Source organism: Etheostoma cragini, chromosome 3, assembly GCF_013103735.1.
Source record: "Etheostoma cragini isolate CJK2018 chromosome 3, CSU_Ecrag_1.0, whole genome shotgun sequence".
In the NCBI taxonomy this organism is placed as follows: Eukaryota; Metazoa; Chordata; class Actinopteri; order Perciformes; family Percidae; genus Etheostoma; species Etheostoma cragini.
This window is the reverse complement of record NC_048409.1, coordinates 7,580,373-7,602,219: the sequence shown is the minus strand read 5'-3', so window position 1 is coordinate 7,602,219 and position 21,847 is coordinate 7,580,373. Positions and strand designations below refer to the sequence as shown.

Here is a 21,847-nt window from a genome sequence, read left to right as displayed (position 1 = left end):
TTTCTTGAACATGACAATGAGTTCGCTGTACTCAAATGGCCTCCACAGTCACCGGATCTCAATCCAATAGAGCATCTTCGGGATGTGGTGGAACGGGAGATTCGAATCATGGATGTGCAGCCGACAAATCTACGGCAACTATGTGATGCCATCATGTCAATATGGACCAAACTCCCTGAGGAATGCTTCCAGCACCTTGTTGAATCTATGCCACGAAGAATTGAGGCAGTTCTGAAGGCAAAAGGGGGTCCAACCCGTTACTAGCATGGGGTACCTAATAAAGTGGCCGGTGAGTGTATATTATGTGTGCCTTAGAAAAAATAACTTATCTAATTTTGACACCAATACTATCAGACGAGACTAAGATGAGATTCTTACCAGAATTAGATCCATGCGGTCTGATTACATTTGGAAAGTTACCTGCCTGGCTTGACACATTCACAGAAGAAATAGAAGAGACGCTAAAATAATCGCTTCCTCATCACAGTTGAGCCCCATAGTGCGAAAGCAGTGCCTATTATCCGAGCAACTTTATCCGCAGCAGATTAACTTTTTGGGCTCTATGTATGACTTAGGAATGAGCCTATAAAGCTGCATCAGGTCCTTATCATATATCCATGGCTCCAACACAGTAGATGCTACATCGTACCTGATACACGTGTCACTGTCAACATGGTGATACTGTGCAAGCATCAATATTTGGGCTTCAACACCATTCAACAAACATTACTGCAGTGTTTATATTTTACATGTTAATACATACTATTATGTCAAGGAAACTTATAATCTTGGTTGCTAATGTTGGTAATTATTTATCCCCAATTTAGGATCACACTTCTGTTGGAACATGTTCGATTGTTTAGTTTTTTATTTTTAAGAAGCCTTTATTGATGGTTTTGCTGATCCTATGTAACAACAAACTGTCATTCCATTACATGTATCTGCATGCTAAAGTCAGGGAAACCTGTAAACTTGGTTGCCAATGTTGTTAAATTCTACCCGATTTCAGATCATATCTCTTATGGTAGAAAGAGCCGTTATACTCTGTTACAATCATTCACCGGCTACAATAACAGACAATACCAGTATTGCATTGCAGCAGGGTTCAAATAACCATACACTGCTAATGCTAAGCTTGTTGTTTCTGGAAACTTCAATCCGACTTTCCTTGGGAAGGTTATGCCTTACTTTAACACACATTAATTAAACAGCTATAGAGCTGAAACTCTATGCATGGTTCCTCAAGAATAGAGACCATGGAGCCATCCTGACAAGGTCAAAATATGTAAACAAACTATTTTGAATCCCTTGCTGTACTCCCTGTACACACAACTATGTAAGCATTTTCAACTCCAACGCTATCATCAAGTTTTGCTGATAACACTGCTGTGGTGGGCCTGATCATAGACAATAATGAACAGGCTTATCAGAAAGAGGTAGAGAACCTGACCCACTGGTGTCTGGACAACAACCAACTCATGAATGTCAGCATCACTAAAGAGATGATAGCTGAGTACTTTGATACCTTGGTGTTTACATCACCAAGGGTCTGACCTGGGCATAGCATACTGACTGAGTGGTAGGAAAGCAAGGCAAAGACTGTTTTACCTTAAATTCCTGAAGACATCTGAGAACATCACTGCCTGGTATGAAAAAAGCACTAAACAGTATTGCAAGGCCTTGCAAAGAGAAGTTTGTTGCCCTACTCTGCGTAAAGGATATTTACACCAGGTGTATTAATATAATAAGGCTAGGAGAATTATTCAAAATCATAAGCAGCTGGGTAACAGCCTTTCCTCTTGAGAGACTCCTAAATGAGAACTAACTAAGACATGCCCCCACCCCGTCACACAGACATACACTTGTACCCGGTATGATTTCATGTGACAAATTGATTGATTGATTGATTGATTGGTTGGTGAATGGCATTAAAACCCGGGTGCTGACACCTACGCAGTATACCCGTGTTGACCTGTGTGGAGCAACGGACGCTTACTGTTGGCCCAACTTTGGCAGATGACAGTCTGGTTGGTGTGTCAGGGCTTTTACACATAGTGTTTTTCACAAACTTTTTGGTACTAATAAAGCAGCCTGTTGCAACAGTTAAGAAACAGGACTGTACCTTGTTCTTAAGCAGAAACTTGTTCCTGCAGATGAGGATCTCCCTCAGCCATTTGAGAACTTCTGTGCCATTAATCATTTGCTGACCAATTAGTTTGCGACAGATAAGGAAGAGCACCTGTGAACTGAAAAAAGAAGAAAAAAAGGAAGGAAATCATTATCATGAAAATGTCAAAAAAAAAGTTAACAACATTAAGTGGCATAAATATTTCCCGTCTTTAATATAACTAATTTAGTGCCCGGTTAAAACATGCCTGTTCGGAACAGGTCAATCGCTGGGCCTGTGGTATTGCTGCTTGCAACTTCCTCAAGAACCGCTCAACTTCACACTCACACTGCGCTTCCTTGGGTTCTGAGCATACACATGCCATGACATAGTTAGTGTCACAAATCGAAGTCGTAGCTACTCGCGGCCAGAAAATCAGCTGAAATACACTCTGGGTCATGGGAAAAAATGCAAAGAGCAGACTTCACCATAAAGCAAAGTAGGCAACCACCTGTGGCCCCAAAATGCTTTATTTATTGTGATGATATTTAGATAGGTAAAATATTGAATATGTTACTAACTAACTTACTACACCCAAAAAAAGTTACAAAAGGCCCCCAAAGCACTTCAAAAATATGCAACTCAACTGTATATTAGGTCTGGGCAATTTGGACATGATATACATATCTCAGTATTTACAGTGGGCTAAATGCTCAGTTGTAAGTCCAATGCACACATGAGACGTAACAAGCACTCACTACATTCAACACATGAAAAACATTCAAGATGAGTCAGAGTTGTGTTTAAGAAAAGGGATTTTTATTTGTTCCCAATTAAGGCCAAATTATGCTACATGAATCATTAACAAAATAAATATAAAAATCAAATACTTTCTCAAAAATAAAAGAAATTGAGATGAGACTCAAAAGGCAGTATATCAAAATAAACACCGCTGTTTATAGGTTGACTTTTATTTCCTAGTTACACGGGCTCTCTACAGACTTACGTCCTACAATATAAAGCTCCCCAACCAACTGAAACCTACCTTCTAAATAGCTATGAAACGCGCCCCTGGTATTGGACTATACCATTAACCCATACAATACAAGGGTGGCTCAGGCGAATAGGAACTTTGAAACTCCAAACAGCCAAAAATTTGTAATTCTAGTGAACTAGACATATGCATATTAATATAGATATAATTAACAAATGTTTCAACACACCCCAAGCTATCTTGAGGGTTACAATGTTTATTATTTAAAATACTGGTCACTTCCTGTCACCCCGGAAGTCTTACCGTCTCAAAAACCCGGTGTGCATGGCAAACATCCTTTTAAACAGAATGCGCAGACAAAGCTGATATAACTATCATGTTTAACCTGTACACAGTTACACTTTGAAACTAAATACACAGACCAATAGTTAACAGAGATCTGAGTGTTGCGTGGTTATTGTAAATTGGTAATGTTTATGAAGTAAGGTTTTTAAACAGAATTATGAATTGATGAATGTAGCATTAGCATGTAATTCAGTTCTTTGAGATTTCTGGGATGTCTGTCACGCAAAGCTCTTTTAAGGTCTATCCATAGATTTTTCAATTAGTTGAGGTCAGGTGAATGTGAAGGCCATGGCAAAACCTTCAGTTTACGCCTCTTGATGTAATCCATCCTGGATTTGTAGGTGTGTTTGGGATTTTATCCATTTGTAGAAGCCATCCTCTCTTTAACTTCTTCTTTTTCACAAGTTAGTATCCAAAATTTGCTGATATTTTATTGAATCCATTTTTCCTTCTACTTGTGAAATGTTCCCTGTGCCACTGGCTGCAATACAACCCCAAAGCATGATTGATCCACCCCCATGCTTCACACTTGGACAGAGGTTAATTTCATTGTTCATACAAGTATCTTTATTATCTCTATTTATAGTGGAATGGTGCAGCACAACTCCAGTGTCTGCAAGGTCTTTCTGGATGGATTGTGCAGTCAAACGTGGGTTTTTTGACTTGCTCTTCTCATAATCCCGCGAGCTTTTCTATCTGATATTTTTCTTGGTCTTCCAGATCTTCCTTTAACTCGCACTGCTCCTGATGACTGCCATTTCTTTATTACATTCCAAACAGAGGATATTGGCATATGAAAACGCTTTCTTATGCTTTGTGAGCGTCAACTAATTTCAGTTTCAGTTTTCTAGAAAACTGCTTAGAAGAACCTATGGTGCTGATTGTTGGGGCAAGGTCAGATGAGGCTGGGCATTTAAAACCTTCAGATTGACATTACCTGGTTTTTCCAGACGATGATTGAGAACAATCCATGACACTGTCCAGTCTCAGCTTTCCAAAGGAGGCTGTGCATGCTATAAACTCTGCAGGGTGCCCAAACTTTAGCAGACGCCATTTTTTTGTTTTCTGTTATTTTGAAAGTGTAAATGATGGAAATAAAATCTAACTTTTTTAACATATTATACAAATGTCTAATCTGTCATTTGATGCCTTTTGGAGATTTTTACATCTTTTCTTGGCTTTATTTTTTTACTTGGGGTGCCCAAACTTTTGAGCCCCACTGTAGGGCGGTGGAAGGAGCATTTTGAGTAACTCCTATATCTAGCTAATATGCACTCTATGATAGAGGCAGAGCTGGAGCTGAAAGCTCTGGGTGTCGAGGGGCTGTCTTGGGTGACACGCCTTTTCAACATTGCGTGGAAGTCTGGGACGGTGCCTGAGAAGAGGCAGACTGAAGGGGTGGTTCACCTCTTCAAAAGGGGGACCAGAGGGTGTGTGCCAAGTACACTACACTTCACAGCCTCCCTGGTAAAGTCTACTCCAAGGTGCAGGAAAGAAGGGTTCGGCCGATGGTCGAACCTCGGGTTGAAGAGGAACAATGCGGATTCCGTCCTGGTCATGGAACAACGGATCAAATCTTCACTCTCTCAAGGATCCTGGAGGGATGTGTATGACTGGGTCCCCAGGGAGATACTGTGGGAGGTGCTGCGGGAGTATGGGGTGAGGGGGTCCCTTCTTAGGGCCATCCAATCTCTGTATGACCAAAGCGAGAGCCGTGTCTGGGTTCTTGGCAGTAAGTCATACTCGTTTCAGGTGAGGGCTGGCCTCCACCAGGAATGCGCTTTGTCACCAATCCTGTTTGTTTGTAGTATTCATAAACAAGATATCGAGGCGTAGACGGGTGGGCAGGGATTGCAGTTCAGTGGGCTGGGGATCTCATTTCTGCTTTTTGCAGATGATATGGTCCCTAAGGCATCATCATCCTGTGACCTTCAGGACTCACTAGATCGGTTCCCAGCTGAGTGTGAAGTGGCTGGGTTGAGGATCAGCACCTATAAATCCGAAGCCATGGTTCTCAGAAGGAAACTGATGGAGTGCCTTCTTCAGGTAGGGAATGAGTCCTTACCCTAAGTGAAGGAGTTTAAATACCTTGAGGTCTTGTTCGTGAGGGGATGATGGTCGGGAGATGGTCGGAGAATTGTCGCAGCGGGTGACGTATTACATTCAATTTATCGCACCGTTGTGACAAAAAGAGTGCTGGGCCAGAAGGCAAAGCTTTCAAGCTACTGGTCAGTTTTTGTTACTACCCTCACCAATGGTCATGAAGGCTGGGTCATGACTGAAAGAACGAGATCCAGGGTACAAGCGGCCAAAATTGGTTTCTCCCTTAGAGACAGGGTGAGAAGCAAAGTCATCAGTAGGGGAGCTCGGAGTAGAATCACTGCTCCTTTGAGTCGAAATGTGCAAGTTCAGGTGGTTCGGGCATCTGGTAACGATGTCTCCTGAGCGCCTCCCTAGGGAGGTGTTCAAGGCACGTCCAGCTGGGAGGAGGCCTCGGGAAAGACCCAGGACTTGATTAATGTGGCTCGGGAAAGAGAAGTTTGGGGTCTCCTGCTGGACTGCAATTCACTTTTGCTTTATTTGAACAAAGCTTTATGCTGGAGAAATTATTTTTTCAAAGGTTTTTCATATGGCCTGCTTCATCTCTTTGGCACTCTGTCTGAGCCTAATGTTTAATATTTTATTGAAGTGCAATCTTGTTTACATCCATTATATTTATTGCTTTGTTGTGTGTGGTTTTTAATTAAATTTTGTTTATCGTAATAATTTCTGGGACAAGTTATCTTCCAGCAAAATCTGTTATCGTGAAGTACCTGATGTCCCAAAACGTCTCTATGGGGGCATCGGGATTCCACAACTCGATGGTCTCAGGCTGGTGCAGAACTAGCAGTGCCTGAAAAAAGAAAGAAGAGAAGACAGGAAAGTAGTTGCTAGCCTTAATGAATATTCAAAGCGCATTTACATGTACAGGGATCATTAACACACATTCTGATATGGGTCTCGTCCTTGGCAGTGTAAAATTGGCTCGATAGCTTCTCCTTAATAATTTTCAAAGTTAAACTCCCCCTCCTTTTACTTTCACTTAGAGGTATGAAATTTGGTAGGCATTTGTATCATATCCAGAAATAGAAAAAAGCCTCCTTTAGTCACCCTTAAACCCAACTATATATATATATTTGTTGCTCACAAGCTATGTAAATACTGCAAAGTTAAATTTTCTTATCACCGGAGTAGTTCCGGTCTGAAATGTAACCTTGACAGACGATACCAGCAAATCATTCAGCGAAACACACAGTGGCGCAAGGCTTCGGCAGGCTACGTTAGATGCAGCGTGGGGGTAAGTATAGATTAACAAAAGCAAGAGACGCTAAATGCCATAGCAACGTGGATAGCTACAGACTGCAGGCCCATTAGGGTTGTGGAAGACATCGGTCTGAGAATTGCAACAACGACGGCAGGTGCGAGATTCCCACAACACGCACCATCAGACTCCTAGTTGTATGAAAAGGAGAGGACTGCAAAAGCGACCTTGCTACAACATGCACCCGCTGTTTCTCTTACTGGGGACTACTGGACTCACTGGGTAACCATAATTACCAATAAACATTTAGAGCAACAAATTAGTGGACTGCCGTCTGCCGAGTGGCCCTCTTTGCTATCAGTCCGCTCGGCTGCTGTTATTATATGCTTCGCTCGGCTGCGAAAGTTATTCGCTGTGAAAAGTGGTGCCAAAATGAATACTAACGGCAAGTGATGGCTTGATCACATCAAAATGGCGTCATAGGGAGCTTCGCTTAGAGAGGAGAGGCTAACCCCTTTGGGTGCGAAGCATCTGCCCTCAGTGTTGTCTGTAAACTTTTTTTTTTCTTTTTACTTTATTGACAAATTAAGTTTCCAATTGACTGAAGATATGTAAATGTGACATTATGTTGTTAAATATTTTAAATTTGACAATGTAATGTGGTACATTACGAACAAAGGTCAGACATTATATAACATACAAGTCTTGTCTAAAAATGGAATACCAACCTGTGCTTAAAAAAATTGAGAATAGCATCAAATTGTGACCTTAGAATTGAAAATGTAATTGAATCAATGATTTGGACAATCGTGACACTCTTAATAATGAGTTATAGTCATAGCGCCACCTACAGGCAACAGAAATAAAGCCTTGACAAAGATGATTCAATTTAACTAAAACTTGAGTAGTATAAGTGTAGTGTAAGTGTAGTGTAAACATATTTTCACAAACATGATGTATATTTAGTGTGTGTTTTCTAGCACATAGCACACATAGTGGACGCAGGAGGTGGTGCACTATTTATAAATATGTACTGTAATTCCCAATGCACCCTATTGAGGGAATTAAGTATAACGCTTGCTTGCAGTGTCTGATGGCTCATGGAAATACACAACCGCGTCAACTGGGTGCAAGGGCTTGTTCTTCGCTGCCAGCAGCTTTAATGTTTTGCAGACTGGCGCAAATATAGGATGCGGACCTGGACACTGGTTTGGACTAACATTTTAATTTTTTAGCAATGCATGGGAGACAGACCGAGTGGATCCCATGGGAGTTGGACTATGCATAGTTCAGGTTTAAATGCATATTGACTATTCTGTGAGTATTTGAGGTTATCTGTGTTTAGTCATCACCAATATGTATGTTATATGCTCAGAAGATAGTTGTGCCATTTTATTGTAAGTAGCCGAAGAGGTATGGAAGGTATATGATTTTCAATTTTGTGATTTGAATAGGTTTTTTTTAAACGTGCATGCAGGCTCAGTTTGGTGTTTTGTCGGGATTAAGCTACTAGCTAAATGTCCGTAATCTGCTAGGTAATTTATTCAGCGCTATGTCATCCATCTCAGCCAAAAACAGAGAACTATTGAGTTTGTAGAGGTCTGTATGGTCTTACTGTAGCAGCTTGCTGTATTTTTTCAAGCGATTTGATAAAGGTAAAGATAGTATAGCTGTGTATAATACAGAGAGGCACAAAACGCGGTTCGTTGTTTCTTGTCAGACAGTTCTGGCGAAAACGCAGATCTTCCCATTTATTTTGAATGCCTGCATCAAAAAGTTGAGTCCAATTCGTTCAGGGGAGGAGGAGATGTGGTCATGTAATGAGCTCTATGTTTTGTGTTTTGTTTTAAAACAAAATAAAAACGGTTAATCATAAAAAAAATGTTTTTGCGGTTTGTTGTCCATACAATCAACATTTCATCCATGGTTGCATGTTATCTTGATAAATTATCAGTTAAACAAAAGTCATCTTATATTCACCACTCCGCTGACAACACAGTCTATTATGAACACAAATACTAATTTTAAATATGTCCAGTTTCCTCTATTACACCATTTTCCCATTACTGTTAAGCTCAATGAAAAAGTGAATGCAACTCAAAACTTCCTGCACAAATGGTTCCTATTAAAAGCTATTCAGTAGTTTAAAGGGCATAATTACTAACATTCCTGATGAGCTTTTACACTGAAAGATCTGCGGGAAGTGATTAAAAAGTCAGCTTTTTCCACTTCAGTTTTTACTTCTTTTTTTTTTTTAAATGTTTCTTACATAATAGAAGTTCAAAAACTAAATTACCAGTTTTACACTTTGTTGTCTGAAGTACAAGTATGCCCCTAATGTTATTCTAATTCTGCTTAGTAAGAAAAAAATTGGTTTGGGGAAAAGTTGATGAGGAAACTCTTCAAGTCAGAATTTTAGTTTGGTCTCTGACCTCCATGGCTTCTTGTGAAAGCTGGGTTGTGTTAGTTAGAGGCACTAGCTGCACCAGGCCGGTGATGAGCTCTGCTGTACTGCTCTGCATGTCTGGAGCTTGCTTCACTGGGTTCTAACACAAAAAAACAAGTTTAAGTTATAAAAGTTGTTTGTCATTTTGTTTGTCAGTTATAAAAAATACAGTAGAAATTAATAAACATTGACACCAAATAAGAACATAAAACATCTAGAGTGAATGGGTATGCCAAAACCTGCGTCTAAGCAAAGTAATCACAAAGAAGCCAATATGTTGTGGCAGACTCACATGCAACATGAGTTTAGGGTCAGCGTGGATGAGTTTGACCAGAGCAAGAAGGAGACACTTCCAACTTCGAGTGTCCAGTTCTGTGGTTTTCTCTTTGAACTTAAGGCTGGTGGTCATCTTCCCTTTGAATGTCAGACTCTGTGGGAGGGCAGCATACAACAGGTAGGACTTTCATTAGGTTTAGGCAGAATACTTCCTCATTTTTGAGTGACGTTTGATTAAAACTAGTGACCAGCTGTTTTAGGAAATTATGAATAAACAAGAGAGCTTGAAACTGAGCCAGTCAGCCCAAATGCCAACTAAGCAGGCTGCTTAAGCCCCTGCAAATTATGCAAGGGCTCTGCATCCCTTTTGTGAATCAATGTTTACAATTGATCAGAGTGAAGTGGAACTATCTGGTCTAGAAAAGATAAAAACACAACATAAGAATAAATGCTGGGACATCAATCAGGTAAACTTTTGTTCCCTTTTTTTTGGACAACGTTAAGTTGATGTGTTCGCTTGCGGTGCATCTCTCTCTATAGCCTGTCTGTTGGTCTGGCTGTGTCTTGCTTTCTTACTTGGATCTGTGACTTTGTGCCTGAAAGAAGTCAGAGCGAAATACAACTTACGTTATTTATTTTGCTTGATAACAGGCAACAACGATTATAAACTGCAGCTCGGAAAAAAGATAACACAAACACAAATAAACGTGAACACACGTTACTATGCATGTGCAATAACCTCTGTGGGTACCGGGTCAGACAATAAGTGGCTGGGATGGCCCTCCTTAAAAACATTATTTTAAAACAAGACAGAGATGATCTAGTCTCTCAGTCAAGGTTTTATTACAACTCAACACAAGATGGAAAGCAGTGGATTGACATTGACTATTGATAAAATATTGAATTTAAAATAATAAATATTGTATGTTTAATCTTTTTGCTCAGCAATGTTAACATTGTAGATATCTGGAAACAAGGGATCAACTGAGCAGGTTAACTGGAACTTCTAGTTGCCTTAAAACTGACCTAAGAGGCCAGGTGTGACCAATCCATCTTAAATACGGTTTACTCGTAAATGTTGGTAAAAAAGTTCAGACTTTCACCATATTTAGTTACTACTGTATCAGTTACAGTGAGTCCAGTTAATCAGATTAAGAAGTCTACCATCTTAATTTCTATGCCAACAATGTGTCAATCTGTCACTCGCGCATATCTATCCACAGTTTACACACAGACTTCTTGGTTCTACTTTGAACTACTGTACACATTGCAGTTATGTTTAGTTCATCTGTTCAATGAGGTTAAAAGTGATAATTTTTTGTTCACATTCAGTTTTACACCCAAATAAAGTGGTTTAGAATATCTAAATAAACTTGCTTTGTTTCCAACCGGTCTAAGATCTGACTGCCCATGCTTATTATTGGACTTTATTGTAGGCATTTCTGTGTGGTCCTTGTTCTTAACAAGTACTTTGGTAAATTCAATGTTAGCATCACTGATAGAAATGGACACGACTACAAAAATAAAACCCACTGTGTAGTAAACTTGAATTATCTGTCAATGTTTAATGTCATAAAGAAAACAAACATTTAAGTCTACGTTGTGTCTATATTGTGTATTTTTTTTTTAAATATACCCATAATACAATCGTACTTTCAGATTCAGGTCAAAATAAGAGTTTAACAGCTTAGTTTTTTACCCCTCAGTCACTTTACACCGAATATGACTTGGCATGTTTAGTGTAGTATAGTAATGTAACGTGTTACTGTCTTCTTACCGGTGTCATGCGTAGTGGAGCATGGGTGCCGATGCCTTGGATTACACGGTTGAGGGTGTCTGAGAACATAAAGCGGAGCTCTCCAGAGTAGCAGTACACGGCATCGATTTTAGGCCACCAGTCCAGATGGGACTGAAAGTAGACAACATAGAGCAAGACAAGTGAAATAACACAGCAAACAAATCTAACATCACTGATGTACAGTATGAAAAAGCTCTGAAGACTTACATTGGTGATAATTCTGTGCAAAGAGTTGACCAGGACAAAATGAAAGGTTGAAGGGGATGTTGCAGCCAAACAGACCTTAGGGGCAAAGATGAAACACTAATGACAATTAGCTAGTGAAACTGATATTACATACCTGTGCCATGTTGTTAAGTAGGGGAAACATTACAAACAATAAATAATATCACTTCTTTTCAGTCCACCTTAAAGTGCTGGTTGTTGTGAGGATTGATGCGGAAACAGGAGACAAAGCAGTCCATCATGAGCTCAACGTCAGCATTCTGGCTGCCTGTCCCCCTCCAGAAGGGTTTGGCAGGGTTGAAGAGCAGAGCCTGGTGGGACACAAGTCACTTCAGGTTGGTAAAAAGTACATTTTCTGGTGAAATTTAGACCAGACTTGTCACAATACACTCAGAGAGAACATTTCTATTAATTAAAAAAGAAGACTTGTTGAAGACTTTGGAGACTTGGCACAGCATTGCTGTGAGTCCCTGTCGCACATCAACACTCTGGCTCTTATGAAAAAAATGTAATTTTGTAACAAACAAAGAAGCTCCATGTTTAGGCATCTGTTATTCCATTACTTCCAAATGTTTTAGGTTTTTTGCCGTAGTATAGTTTCAGTATCCGTGTCTTGATATTTTGGCAGGGTATCATAACAAAGTCATAATGTTGGTATCCTGACAACACTAGCATCCACACAGTTGTTGTGAATCTACGCAGAGTGCTGTAGTGAAGATCACCTTTGTGGAGTCCAAGACAAGTCCAAAACCAGAGACCAAGTCAAGACCGAGCCCAAATGAGAGAGTCAAGACAAAGACAAAAATAATCATCTTCAAGACCACTTACTTACCTGTTCACTAACCACAGAAAGCCATCTTTCAATGCAATTATTAAATGTAATATCCTGATTATCCTGATCCTGTTTGTTTTTTTAAACGATAAATGTGTCTAGGGCTGTTCTCCTGTTATCCATAATAACATGTTATAAAGGACTACATGGGATTTAATGTTTTGTTTATTACTGTGGTATCAAACTGGGTTTCCAGAATTTCACTTGTAATGGTGTCAACTACTAAGTTTCTGGTATTGTGACATCCCTTCATCAGTCTCTGCTTATCTGTGGTTGGAAATTCTTAGTAATGACAACACTGTCGGCACATCCACATGACGCAAGCCTTAGGTTATCGTGCACCACCCCTTCTCCACACAGTTGCTAGTAGCATTTATCCCTTCAAATCAAGGGGGAAACAAAATTTTAAAAGAACATGATGGAAAACCGCTTCTTCAGAAACGGTTTTTATCTTCTAATTTGTATGCAACAGAAATGCAAAATAGTATGTTAGAACAATAATAACTGAATACTACTTTGTCTCCAAAGCTGAATGCTGCTGTTGTCCTTTCTCAGCGGTGACATAAAAACTAGAAGTTCTGCTCAGGAAAGGCACTGGACTACACAAATTTTGTTAACGTAGCCGTATTGAGAAACACAGAGTTTTGTGGAGCTTTTAGCTTTTAGGGCTGCAACGATATTGAAAATAAAACCAAAATCGCAACACTCACGACCCACGAACCTGTGTCGCGGAGTGAGAATGCACAATCGCGACACAACCCTTACAACTTCCAGAGTTATCCTTCTTGTCCAGATCCAATGCTACCACATCTTTAAATTACTATTAGTGCTTGTGTGCCTTATTCCTGTTTTGTCTGGTAAATTGAACTAACTAAACTGTAACTGTAGTCCTACGGCTAAAAACAAAAGGGGGGCACCGGTAATGCTAATGGAGGTTTAACGTTACGAATGTCCGATATTCTGACCCGGGTCCCTGGGTCTGTTTCCCAAACGGTTCATTAAACTGTCGTACCGTCCTTATTACCAGAGCTAAGTGCTAACCGGGCTTGCTGCTTGCTGGCTGATTTTGGCTGATTGTGGCTGTTTCCATAGGGCTTTTGTCAGCTCTCATTCCGACTGAAGCCTTGCAGCGCTGGGAATCTGAGGCAGAAGACACGGGTGTGCTAGCTAGCTAAATTACCATTATATTAGTCGTATATCTACACTTAATGTTCCTGATGAATTTGTGGGTTAGCCCAGAGTTGTTGGACCGTGGTCAAAACAGCACCTTTACAGTAGGCATCAAAGCACTTTTCCTCTTCGTTTCCCCTACAGGTTAGGAATTGTCCATCACTGTTAACATTACCATAATTCTTACCGGTATGTCTCATTCCAACAAGCTAATGAACCACTGAATTGAATTGAACTGATTTTGGAAACATTATTTTAAGGTACAAAAGAATCTTGGGTGTTGGATCAATATTGTAATCAATATCAATTAATAAGCTATCTGTTGAATTTAGTGTATAGTTACACCCTATTAGCTTTGTATCAATTCATTAGGCAATGACAAGGTAACAGACAGTTCATTATTATAAAATAGTCTATGGCTTTAAATAATTAATCTAACCAAGAAGGATCATAGTTCTGGGAAATACAAAATTTTTTAAAGTCTACTTGTTTAGCTGCTGTGACCAAAATGGATACAAAGAAGGAAAACTTAAAACAAAACAACATGAAGAGAGAAACTTATTCAGTAACTGCTCAGACCTTGAGATCCATGACGATGGACTGGACCAGGAGGAAAATGGTTGAGTGATCCTCCCAATTGATGTATGTAGAGGCCTTACACAGTTTGACACAGGCAATAGCAGCGCTCTCCATCAGCTGCTTGCTGCCACCCTGGCCTGCTAAAGCTTTCCGCAAACTGTCCAGAAACAGTTTCTGCAGACACAACAGGAAGGGAAAGTTTGTGTAACTGCTGGAGTCATAATCTGCTCTGTGTGTCTGTGTATGTGTTCTTTCCTCCCACCTTGTTGGCCTTGCTGTCTTCCACGGTGTCTTTGGAGATGGTGTGTGTGATCTCTGGACAGAGGATGAGGAGGATGATTTGCAGAGGCCACACAGCTGCCTTCCTCTTAGCACTCTCTGCAAAGCTGTCCACCAGGTCGAACAACTTTTCTGCAGCTTCTGAACACAGACCAACACATACAGATTAAATGGCAACAACTTCCCATTCAAAAGCTACCCTGTGGAACATCCAAAGAATAATTTCCACAACTGAAAAACTGTGTTTATCAAATAAACTTATACAGCTGACAATCAGTGTTATGGATTAAACTGCCCAGTGTTTACTGTTAGTGTTTTTTATAGTTTATCTTTCAAAGACAGCAGACTATTCACTTCAGTTGTAGCATACAGAGTTGCAGACAAACACTTCCAAGGACAGTACACTATCTGACAAAAAACAAAAGCAGTCAAAAACAATTTAGTTCTTTAAAAAAGATGATCACCATCAACCGGGTGGCCAAGGAGATGCAGGGTATCACCAAGATGATTGAAGAAATGAATTTCAGAAACTTTAACTGCCGTAATTTTAGTTTTAACTGCCGTAATTTAGTTTTTTTAAATCCTGTTAATACTTTTGCCTTGAAAATATACAACCGTGTGTGTAGTCAAGTCACTCTTCCACGTTATCTCTGTAACATGAAAGCAACATGGAGAAGCGTGCATTCACAAACTGGGTGGGTCCACACATGGTACGGCGAAAACACAGGTCTTTCCGTTCATTTTAAATGGGGGTAGTTTGTTTAGGCTGCGCAGCTGCCTAGTGTTAAAAGTTGAGACGGATTCAACATTTGGAGACAGTTCCATGTTTAGGCATCTATTATTCCATTACTTCCAAATGTTTTAGGTTTTTGCCATAGTATCGTTTCAGCATCCTTGTTGAGATATTCAGAACAAAGACAAAAAAGAATCCTCTTCAAGACCACTTAATTACCTGTTCACTAACTAACCACAGAAAGCCTCATTCAATGTAATTATTAAACGAACGTTGTGTGTTGGTGTTACTGTTTAGTGTAACAGCTGCCTGCTGTTAAAAGGTGAGAGAGATTCAACTTTTGGAGACATGCAACCTGTAGTCACGCTGCGGTGGCCGATCATGTAACTGACCACGTGTCAGTCTGTTCTGAGGCAATGTGAGAGACCCCATGTGCAGACTATGTAAAGATGACTCTGAGAAAGGGTGTAAAGATGCAGCCAGGTACGGCATACATGGAACACCATAACCAACTGGCTGGCATAGAGTTACAAATCAGCTGTGCTGAGTATGGCCTGGAAGTCCCAAGGTCAAAGTGGGAGGAAAATGCAAAGGTGACAGAGAATGACAAAGACCCTGTAGGACTTCCACATCCAGACTGATAAAATGGTAATGGCTAACATACGTGGTGGTACTTCGTGGTGGTCGACAAATAGCAGAAGGAGACAGTTGTAATAGATGTAGCAATCTACAATGACGACTTCAAGATGTGGGAAGTAAAGACAACAGTGATTCCAGTCAAAATCAAAGCACTCTGTTGCTCCAGCAAATTCCAGGAACAACACATGAAATCTCAGTCCAGAAGACCGCAGTCCTAGGAACAGCTAGACCCTCAGGCTCTCAGGCATCAGGTGTAGGAGCTTAAGGAAGAACAACGGGACACCTAGGACGAGATGAATGGGGAATTGTTTCTATATGTATCTGTATATTCTATAGTATTTATTGTTTTTTTGTGTTGACATACTATCTACCAAAGTCAATTTCCTAGAAGTGTTACTTGGCAGTAAATCCTTTTTTGCTTCTGATCAATTCACAACTTTCAAAAATCTATAAATAAAAATCAAAAAAAACAAAGAACCTGTACTGATCAAAATTATAAATGCAACACTTTTGTTTTTACCCCTATTAATCATGAGCTGAACTCAAAGATCTAAGACTTTTTCTACGTACACAAAAGGATTATTTCTCTCAAATATTGTTCACAAATCTGTCTAAATCTGTGTTAGTGAGCACTTTTCCTTTGCCGAGATAATCTATCCACCTCACAGGTGTGGCATATCAATATCATTTTATAATTGCTGATTAGACAGCCTGATTATTGCACAGGTGTGCCTTAGGCTTGCCACAATAAAGGCCATTCTTAAATGTGCAGTTTTAATGTATTTGGGGAGGGTGTCCGAAAACCAGTTAGTATCTTTGTGTTATGGTTAGGGTTCATTTCTCTATCTGTAAATGTACTGTATTTATATAGCGCTTTTCCAGTCTTAACGACTACTCAAAGCGCTTTTACATCATACAGGAACGCTTCACCATTCACACACTGTGGCCGAGGCTGCCGTACAAGGTGCCACCTGCTCATCAGATAAACACTCACACACATTCACACTCCGATGGCGCAGCATCTCTCTCACTCTCTCGATCAACCTGACTACCGGCAAATGCAAAATTCAATGGCATCTGGCAATTTGGATTGGTGTTCTCTTGAAGGATGAACCCTAACACCAGACACTGACTGGTTTTCGTTCATGAATAAATGCAACTCCTCAAGACTCAAGCCAAGTTCCTGTGTCGTGCTTGCCACCTGCAGACTAGAAATTAGCCAACTTCGGCTCAGGCTTAATTAATGTGGGCAAACCATTAAGGTGGACCAGCCATTCTCTTTTTACACACTATACTCTGCCTTAATACCATAACTCCTGTTGTCTGTTTTAGCGCACGAGGGACCGGAGTAGATCCTGAATTTTGATTTGGTAATTTCCTTTAATCAAGAGTTAATTTTGAATCAAAGTGACCACAAGAATCAAATTGAACCGTGAGATACAGAAAGATTTGCAATTGAAATTGAATATTCTTCTAGGGGCGGCATTTAGCTCACTCAGTAAGAACGTGCGCTGAGTCCTGCAGCGGCTCGAGTCGGACCTGCTGCCCTTTGCTGGGTGTCACCAGAGATGGGAAGTAACAAAGACCAAATACTTTGTTACTGTTTTGATTTTTCAGATACTTTTACTTTACTATTTATTTTTTTGGCAACTTTTCACTTTTACTCTTTACATTTAAACACAATTATCGTTACTTTCTACTCCTCCCATTTAACTAAATTGGCTCGTTGCTTTAGTTTTGTACAACAGGTCGTCTATCAGGTGTGATTGTGACCGCATGTAGGAGAACAGCGCAGACACGCGCCTCACACCGCGGGTGTTATGTTGTCAGTTCATTTAAGCCCGTTGTTGTATTGGTCTAGTAGGCCTACTGGCAAATTAAAAAGTTAGCTTGTTTGTGTTCTTCAACAGTTAGCTAGGTTACACCTGGCTGTTGATTCCTTATGATGGCCATTGTTTAACGTCCTTGCACATTAGGATAATGTAATTAATAGTGGGTTTATTGTTATTATTTACTAGTATATATGATTCCTATGCATTGTGTGTGGTAGCCTTTGCAATGTTTTTTTTATTTTTTATTACCACACTTAAATGTAAATGTAAATGTGCTGTATTTATATAGCGCTTTTCCAGTCTTAACAACTGCTCAAAGCGCTTTTACATCTACAGGAAACATTCACCATTCACACACATTCATACACTGTGACCGGGGCTGCCGTACAAGGTGCCACCTGCTCATCAGATAAACATTCACACACGTTCACACTCCGTTGCACAGCACCGGGGGCAACTCGGGGTTCAGTGTCTTGCCCAAGGACACTTCGACAATGGCTGCAGGGGCGAGGATCGAACCACCAACCTTCTGATTGGCAGGCAACCGCTCTACCACTGAGCCACAGCCGCCGCCATACAGCCATAGCGGAGCTCCCCATGCCCATGTTTATACTGATGCTTGATTGTAATAAAGCATCAACATAGAGAGGTTGTCTCCGTCTGTGTTTTAACACACACACACCTGGGCCGAAGTTGGAAACCAGAATCAGCTTTAAATACAGTCTAGGGCTGCACGATTATGGCCAAAATGAAAATCACGATTATTTTGATCAAAATTTTGAACGCGATTATTCCCACGATTATTTGTTAATTTTAACCAAAACAAATTTTATTGTTACATAGGCTGTTTATAACTGCGAGAGGGAGTGTGATGGGCGCTACTCACAGAGAGACGGCTGATCATTATGAACGGGTCCAGCACGGGTCGAATGGCGGATACAAACGTCGTGTGTCTGTATCTTCACTGCGCTGCATTTTTATGAACTATGATATTCTCGCAATGGGTCACATCACTGGCCCAGGTCCAGGTCCAGCAGCTACGTCTCACACGCTGTTACTCTACCAACTGAAGTTAGTTGCATTCAATAACTTCTTCTGTGTTCTTCGCCGTGGCGGCCGCGATAATTACCGCGGAAACAATGGTACAGATACAGGTTTGCCCCTCATACTATACAAAATAAAAAAAAATTAAAACTGTGGAAAAATGTCAGAAATGTGGACCGGCAGCCGCTGTGTGGCCGGGCCCGGACAGTAAGAGGAGAGACAGGAGAGGAGAGATTCAACACAGGCACGGCTTCACAGACGAAATGGGTCATGTAACGCAAAATTAAACAATATCCATATAAACAGCATTGCAGCGGATGCGAGGACATTGGCACTGGTGCGTCCTAGAGGAGTTAACAGACACTACTAGCACCGACTAGCACTTTCTCACTGCTGTTGTCTGAAAAACAACAGAAGGGACAAAGTGTTGCGTTTACTGGTAAACTGGTCAACTTTAAGACCGACGTATAACCGACTGCCATCTGTTGCGTTTTCCTCCCGCTACTCTGTCCTCTGTGACTGTCAACATCTAGAAACTAAGATGCCCGGTGCAGGGAATGAGCAGAGAATGGCTCATGAGCAGACGGCTTTACGGAGCGGTAGATTGGCTTTGCAAAAAACCCGGAGCGTTCTATGAAATTACGCTTTAAAAAATAATCGCTCGATCACGCAAATTTGATCGTGGAAAGTCAACATCGTAATCGCGATGAAATTCGATTAATTGTGCAGCCCTAATACAGTCCTAATCTATCACTCACTAAGTTTCAAATAATTTCACTGGAGTTAGTTATTTTTTGCATTATCAATAACAAATTGAATCTAATTGGATGGAAATATACACAGACTTCTCACAAAATCACAACTGAATTCATATCTTGCTACTCGGTCGGAATCTTATTAAACTGGATTCCCAGTCTGGGTCAAAATAAATAAGCTAAATGTTTTATGTCTAAAAATCTTCCTATTATAGGCAGACAGCCATTTAAAATATGGCCAATGGCATATAAACAGCTTCTTTTCCATGTCCACTGTAGTCTCTCTCTCAGCGTGCCCCCTAGTAACATCTGTCTGGTCCAGGTAGCTTTGTTATTCGCTAGGCTACCAGGAAAAACCGGGTTATTATAATGTTTGGGTTGCAGTGAGGTCACTTGAATGTTAAAAATGGTTGTAGGACCATAAAGATAAATAAATAAATTAGGGCTGAGTAAGTTAACGCGTTATTATCCAGGTAACTAATTAATTAACACCAACAATTTTTTTGTGGCTTCGGCAGGCTACGTTAGATGCAGCGTGTGGGTAAGTATAGATAAACAAAAGTAAGAGAAGCTAACAAATGCCATAGCAAGGTGGATAGCTACAGACTGCAGGCCCATTAGGGTTGTTGAGGACATCGGTCTGAGAATCACAACGACAACGGCAGGTATGAGATTCCCTTTAAGACGCACCATCACATGAAGAATACACAAGATGCATGAAAGAGAGAGGACTGCAAAACATGCACCCGCTGTTTCTCTTATATATGATTGCTGCTGCGAGCCTTCTGCCTTCTGATCATGTCCCCTGCTTTGTGCACGGTCTATAGCGTTCTGTCACACTTAACAGCGCGTTTGACAGTGTCTCTCAGTGTCTCTGCTTAACAAAGCGTTTGACAGTGTCCTTGGAAAGTGCAGAAAAGTAATGTGTGCTGCAGAGTTAGAGCAAAAACAGATGAACGTGGACATAAGAAGGCGTTGCTTATGCAAGACGTTCCAACCAGATGGAATTCAACTCTGGACATGATAAATGGTGAAGTTGAGTTTCTATGTTTTATGGTTGTTGATTGATTAAACTATGAATCAGAGGTAATGTTTAGGCTCGTTGGCAAGTCTCTCGGGTTCAGGAGGTTAAAGAACATACATTCAATTATTGATTATTGGCTTAGTTTGGTAGCTTTTTACACTTTGTATCTGAAACTCTTTTACTCTTTGGAAAAACTAATGCAATCAAGTCATGGGTATATTGTGAGATGAGCAAAGATTTAGTAGAAATTAGACTAAATGGTTTTAATCCATTCATACCTGCCATATCTGCCTGTGGTCGCTGGTAAAGCATGGTGAACTCATCTGGGTAATTCTCCACCCAGTTCCAAAACGCCTGTAAAAAAGAGAAAAGCATAAGTATAAGAAGAACACAGGTGAACTATCCACTTGAAAATTGGGCCAACTGACAGCACTCAAACACACATCTGTTAACAAGTGTTAACTGCTCAATTATTGTAGATATTTCAGCTATGTATTAGAATAGGGCATAGGATTGGGTACCATTCACATTTTTTTCAGTACCGGATACCTCAAATATTATTCTGGTACCCAACGGTACCTTTTCCATAACAGAAAAATGTATTTCAGTTGTAAAAAATAATTCCAAACCTATTTATCCTATTAACATAGAACATTTTGTGACACTCCACACAACATAAACCCCACACTCTCCCCTCACTACAACCTATTTAATAAAATAATTATTAATTTATTACACTGCACTGTAAATTTTATTCTTGTATCTTATTCCATTTTAGTCCATTTTTATTTCCTGTTTTTAAACTGCTCTTTAATGTTTTATGTAAAACATTTTGATTTGCCATGTTGCAGAAATGTGCTATAGAAATAAAAAATGCCTTGCCCTACTACCTCAGCCTGTCAGTCACTCACCAGGGCATTAAGAACACTGTTGGGCCTACAATTGCTAGCCTGCATGAGTCAAAAGGGCATAGAGAACACTAGTGTGGCCATCCGTCTTGGAGGAAGTTTAACGTAAAAGGAACACAGCAACATTATTGGGACTTGAGCTTATTCGCCATTACCCCAAAGTTGATACATCATCCCGTGCGCTCTGACGCCCCCAGCATTAGCTTAGCCTAGCAAAGGTCCTGCAGGTAACTGTTCCAACTAGCTATTGCTCCCAATATATGACAAAATAACAACGACAGGTTCCTATTTACATATTGTGATTTGCATTGTCACAGGTTGTACAATTAATAAGGTCACATGAGACACAGCCATATTTTAACCTCAAACTAATTGGGAACTGTATTCTCAGAAAGGCAAAGCACCGTTACTTCTGCCACTTGGGCGGAGTGATTTGCTTGCAGCACCTGAGAAGGCTGGTCACAGAGCAGAGAGTTCACTTGGCGTTTGCTCGGAGTTGGATTAAGAAAGTCAACAATTACTAGATACTAAAAGCATAGTTTACAATCATGGATGTTCGC

General features: G+C 40.4%; 1 protein-coding gene and 1 long non-coding RNA gene across 4 annotated transcripts in view; one reads left to right on the top strand and one right to left on the bottom strand.

Moving 5' to 3' along the window:
- The window catches only part of nf1a (neurofibromin 1a), a 204,789-nt gene that overhangs the window by 133,996 nt on the left and 48,946 nt on the right, over positions 1 to 21,847 (bottom strand). For all 3 annotated transcript variants that reach the window (XM_034866988.1, XM_034866990.1, XM_034866989.1), the window contains exons 7-16: positions 20,658 to 20,733; positions 14,336 to 14,493; positions 14,074 to 14,247; positions 11,675 to 11,803; positions 11,475 to 11,549; positions 11,247 to 11,378; positions 9,486 to 9,623; positions 9,180 to 9,293; positions 6,260 to 6,339; positions 2,123 to 2,246 (exon numbers count right to left, since the gene is read on the bottom strand). In XM_034866988.1, the coding sequence (XP_034722879.1) occupies positions 2,123 to 2,246; positions 6,260 to 6,339; positions 9,180 to 9,293; positions 9,486 to 9,623; positions 11,247 to 11,378; positions 11,475 to 11,549; positions 11,675 to 11,803; positions 14,074 to 14,247; positions 14,336 to 14,493; positions 20,658 to 20,733 (1,200 nt within the window). The remainder of the gene's footprint in view (positions 1 to 2,122; positions 2,247 to 6,259; positions 6,340 to 9,179; positions 9,294 to 9,485; positions 9,624 to 11,246; positions 11,379 to 11,474; positions 11,550 to 11,674; positions 11,804 to 14,073; positions 14,248 to 14,335; positions 14,494 to 20,657; positions 20,734 to 21,847) is intronic.
- On the top strand, positions 2,694 to 6,489 carry LOC117941839. Its single transcript, XR_004655990.1, has 3 exons — positions 2,694 to 2,764; positions 5,409 to 5,414; positions 6,479 to 6,489. It is a non-coding gene; the product is annotated as an uncharacterized LOC117941839 (long non-coding RNA).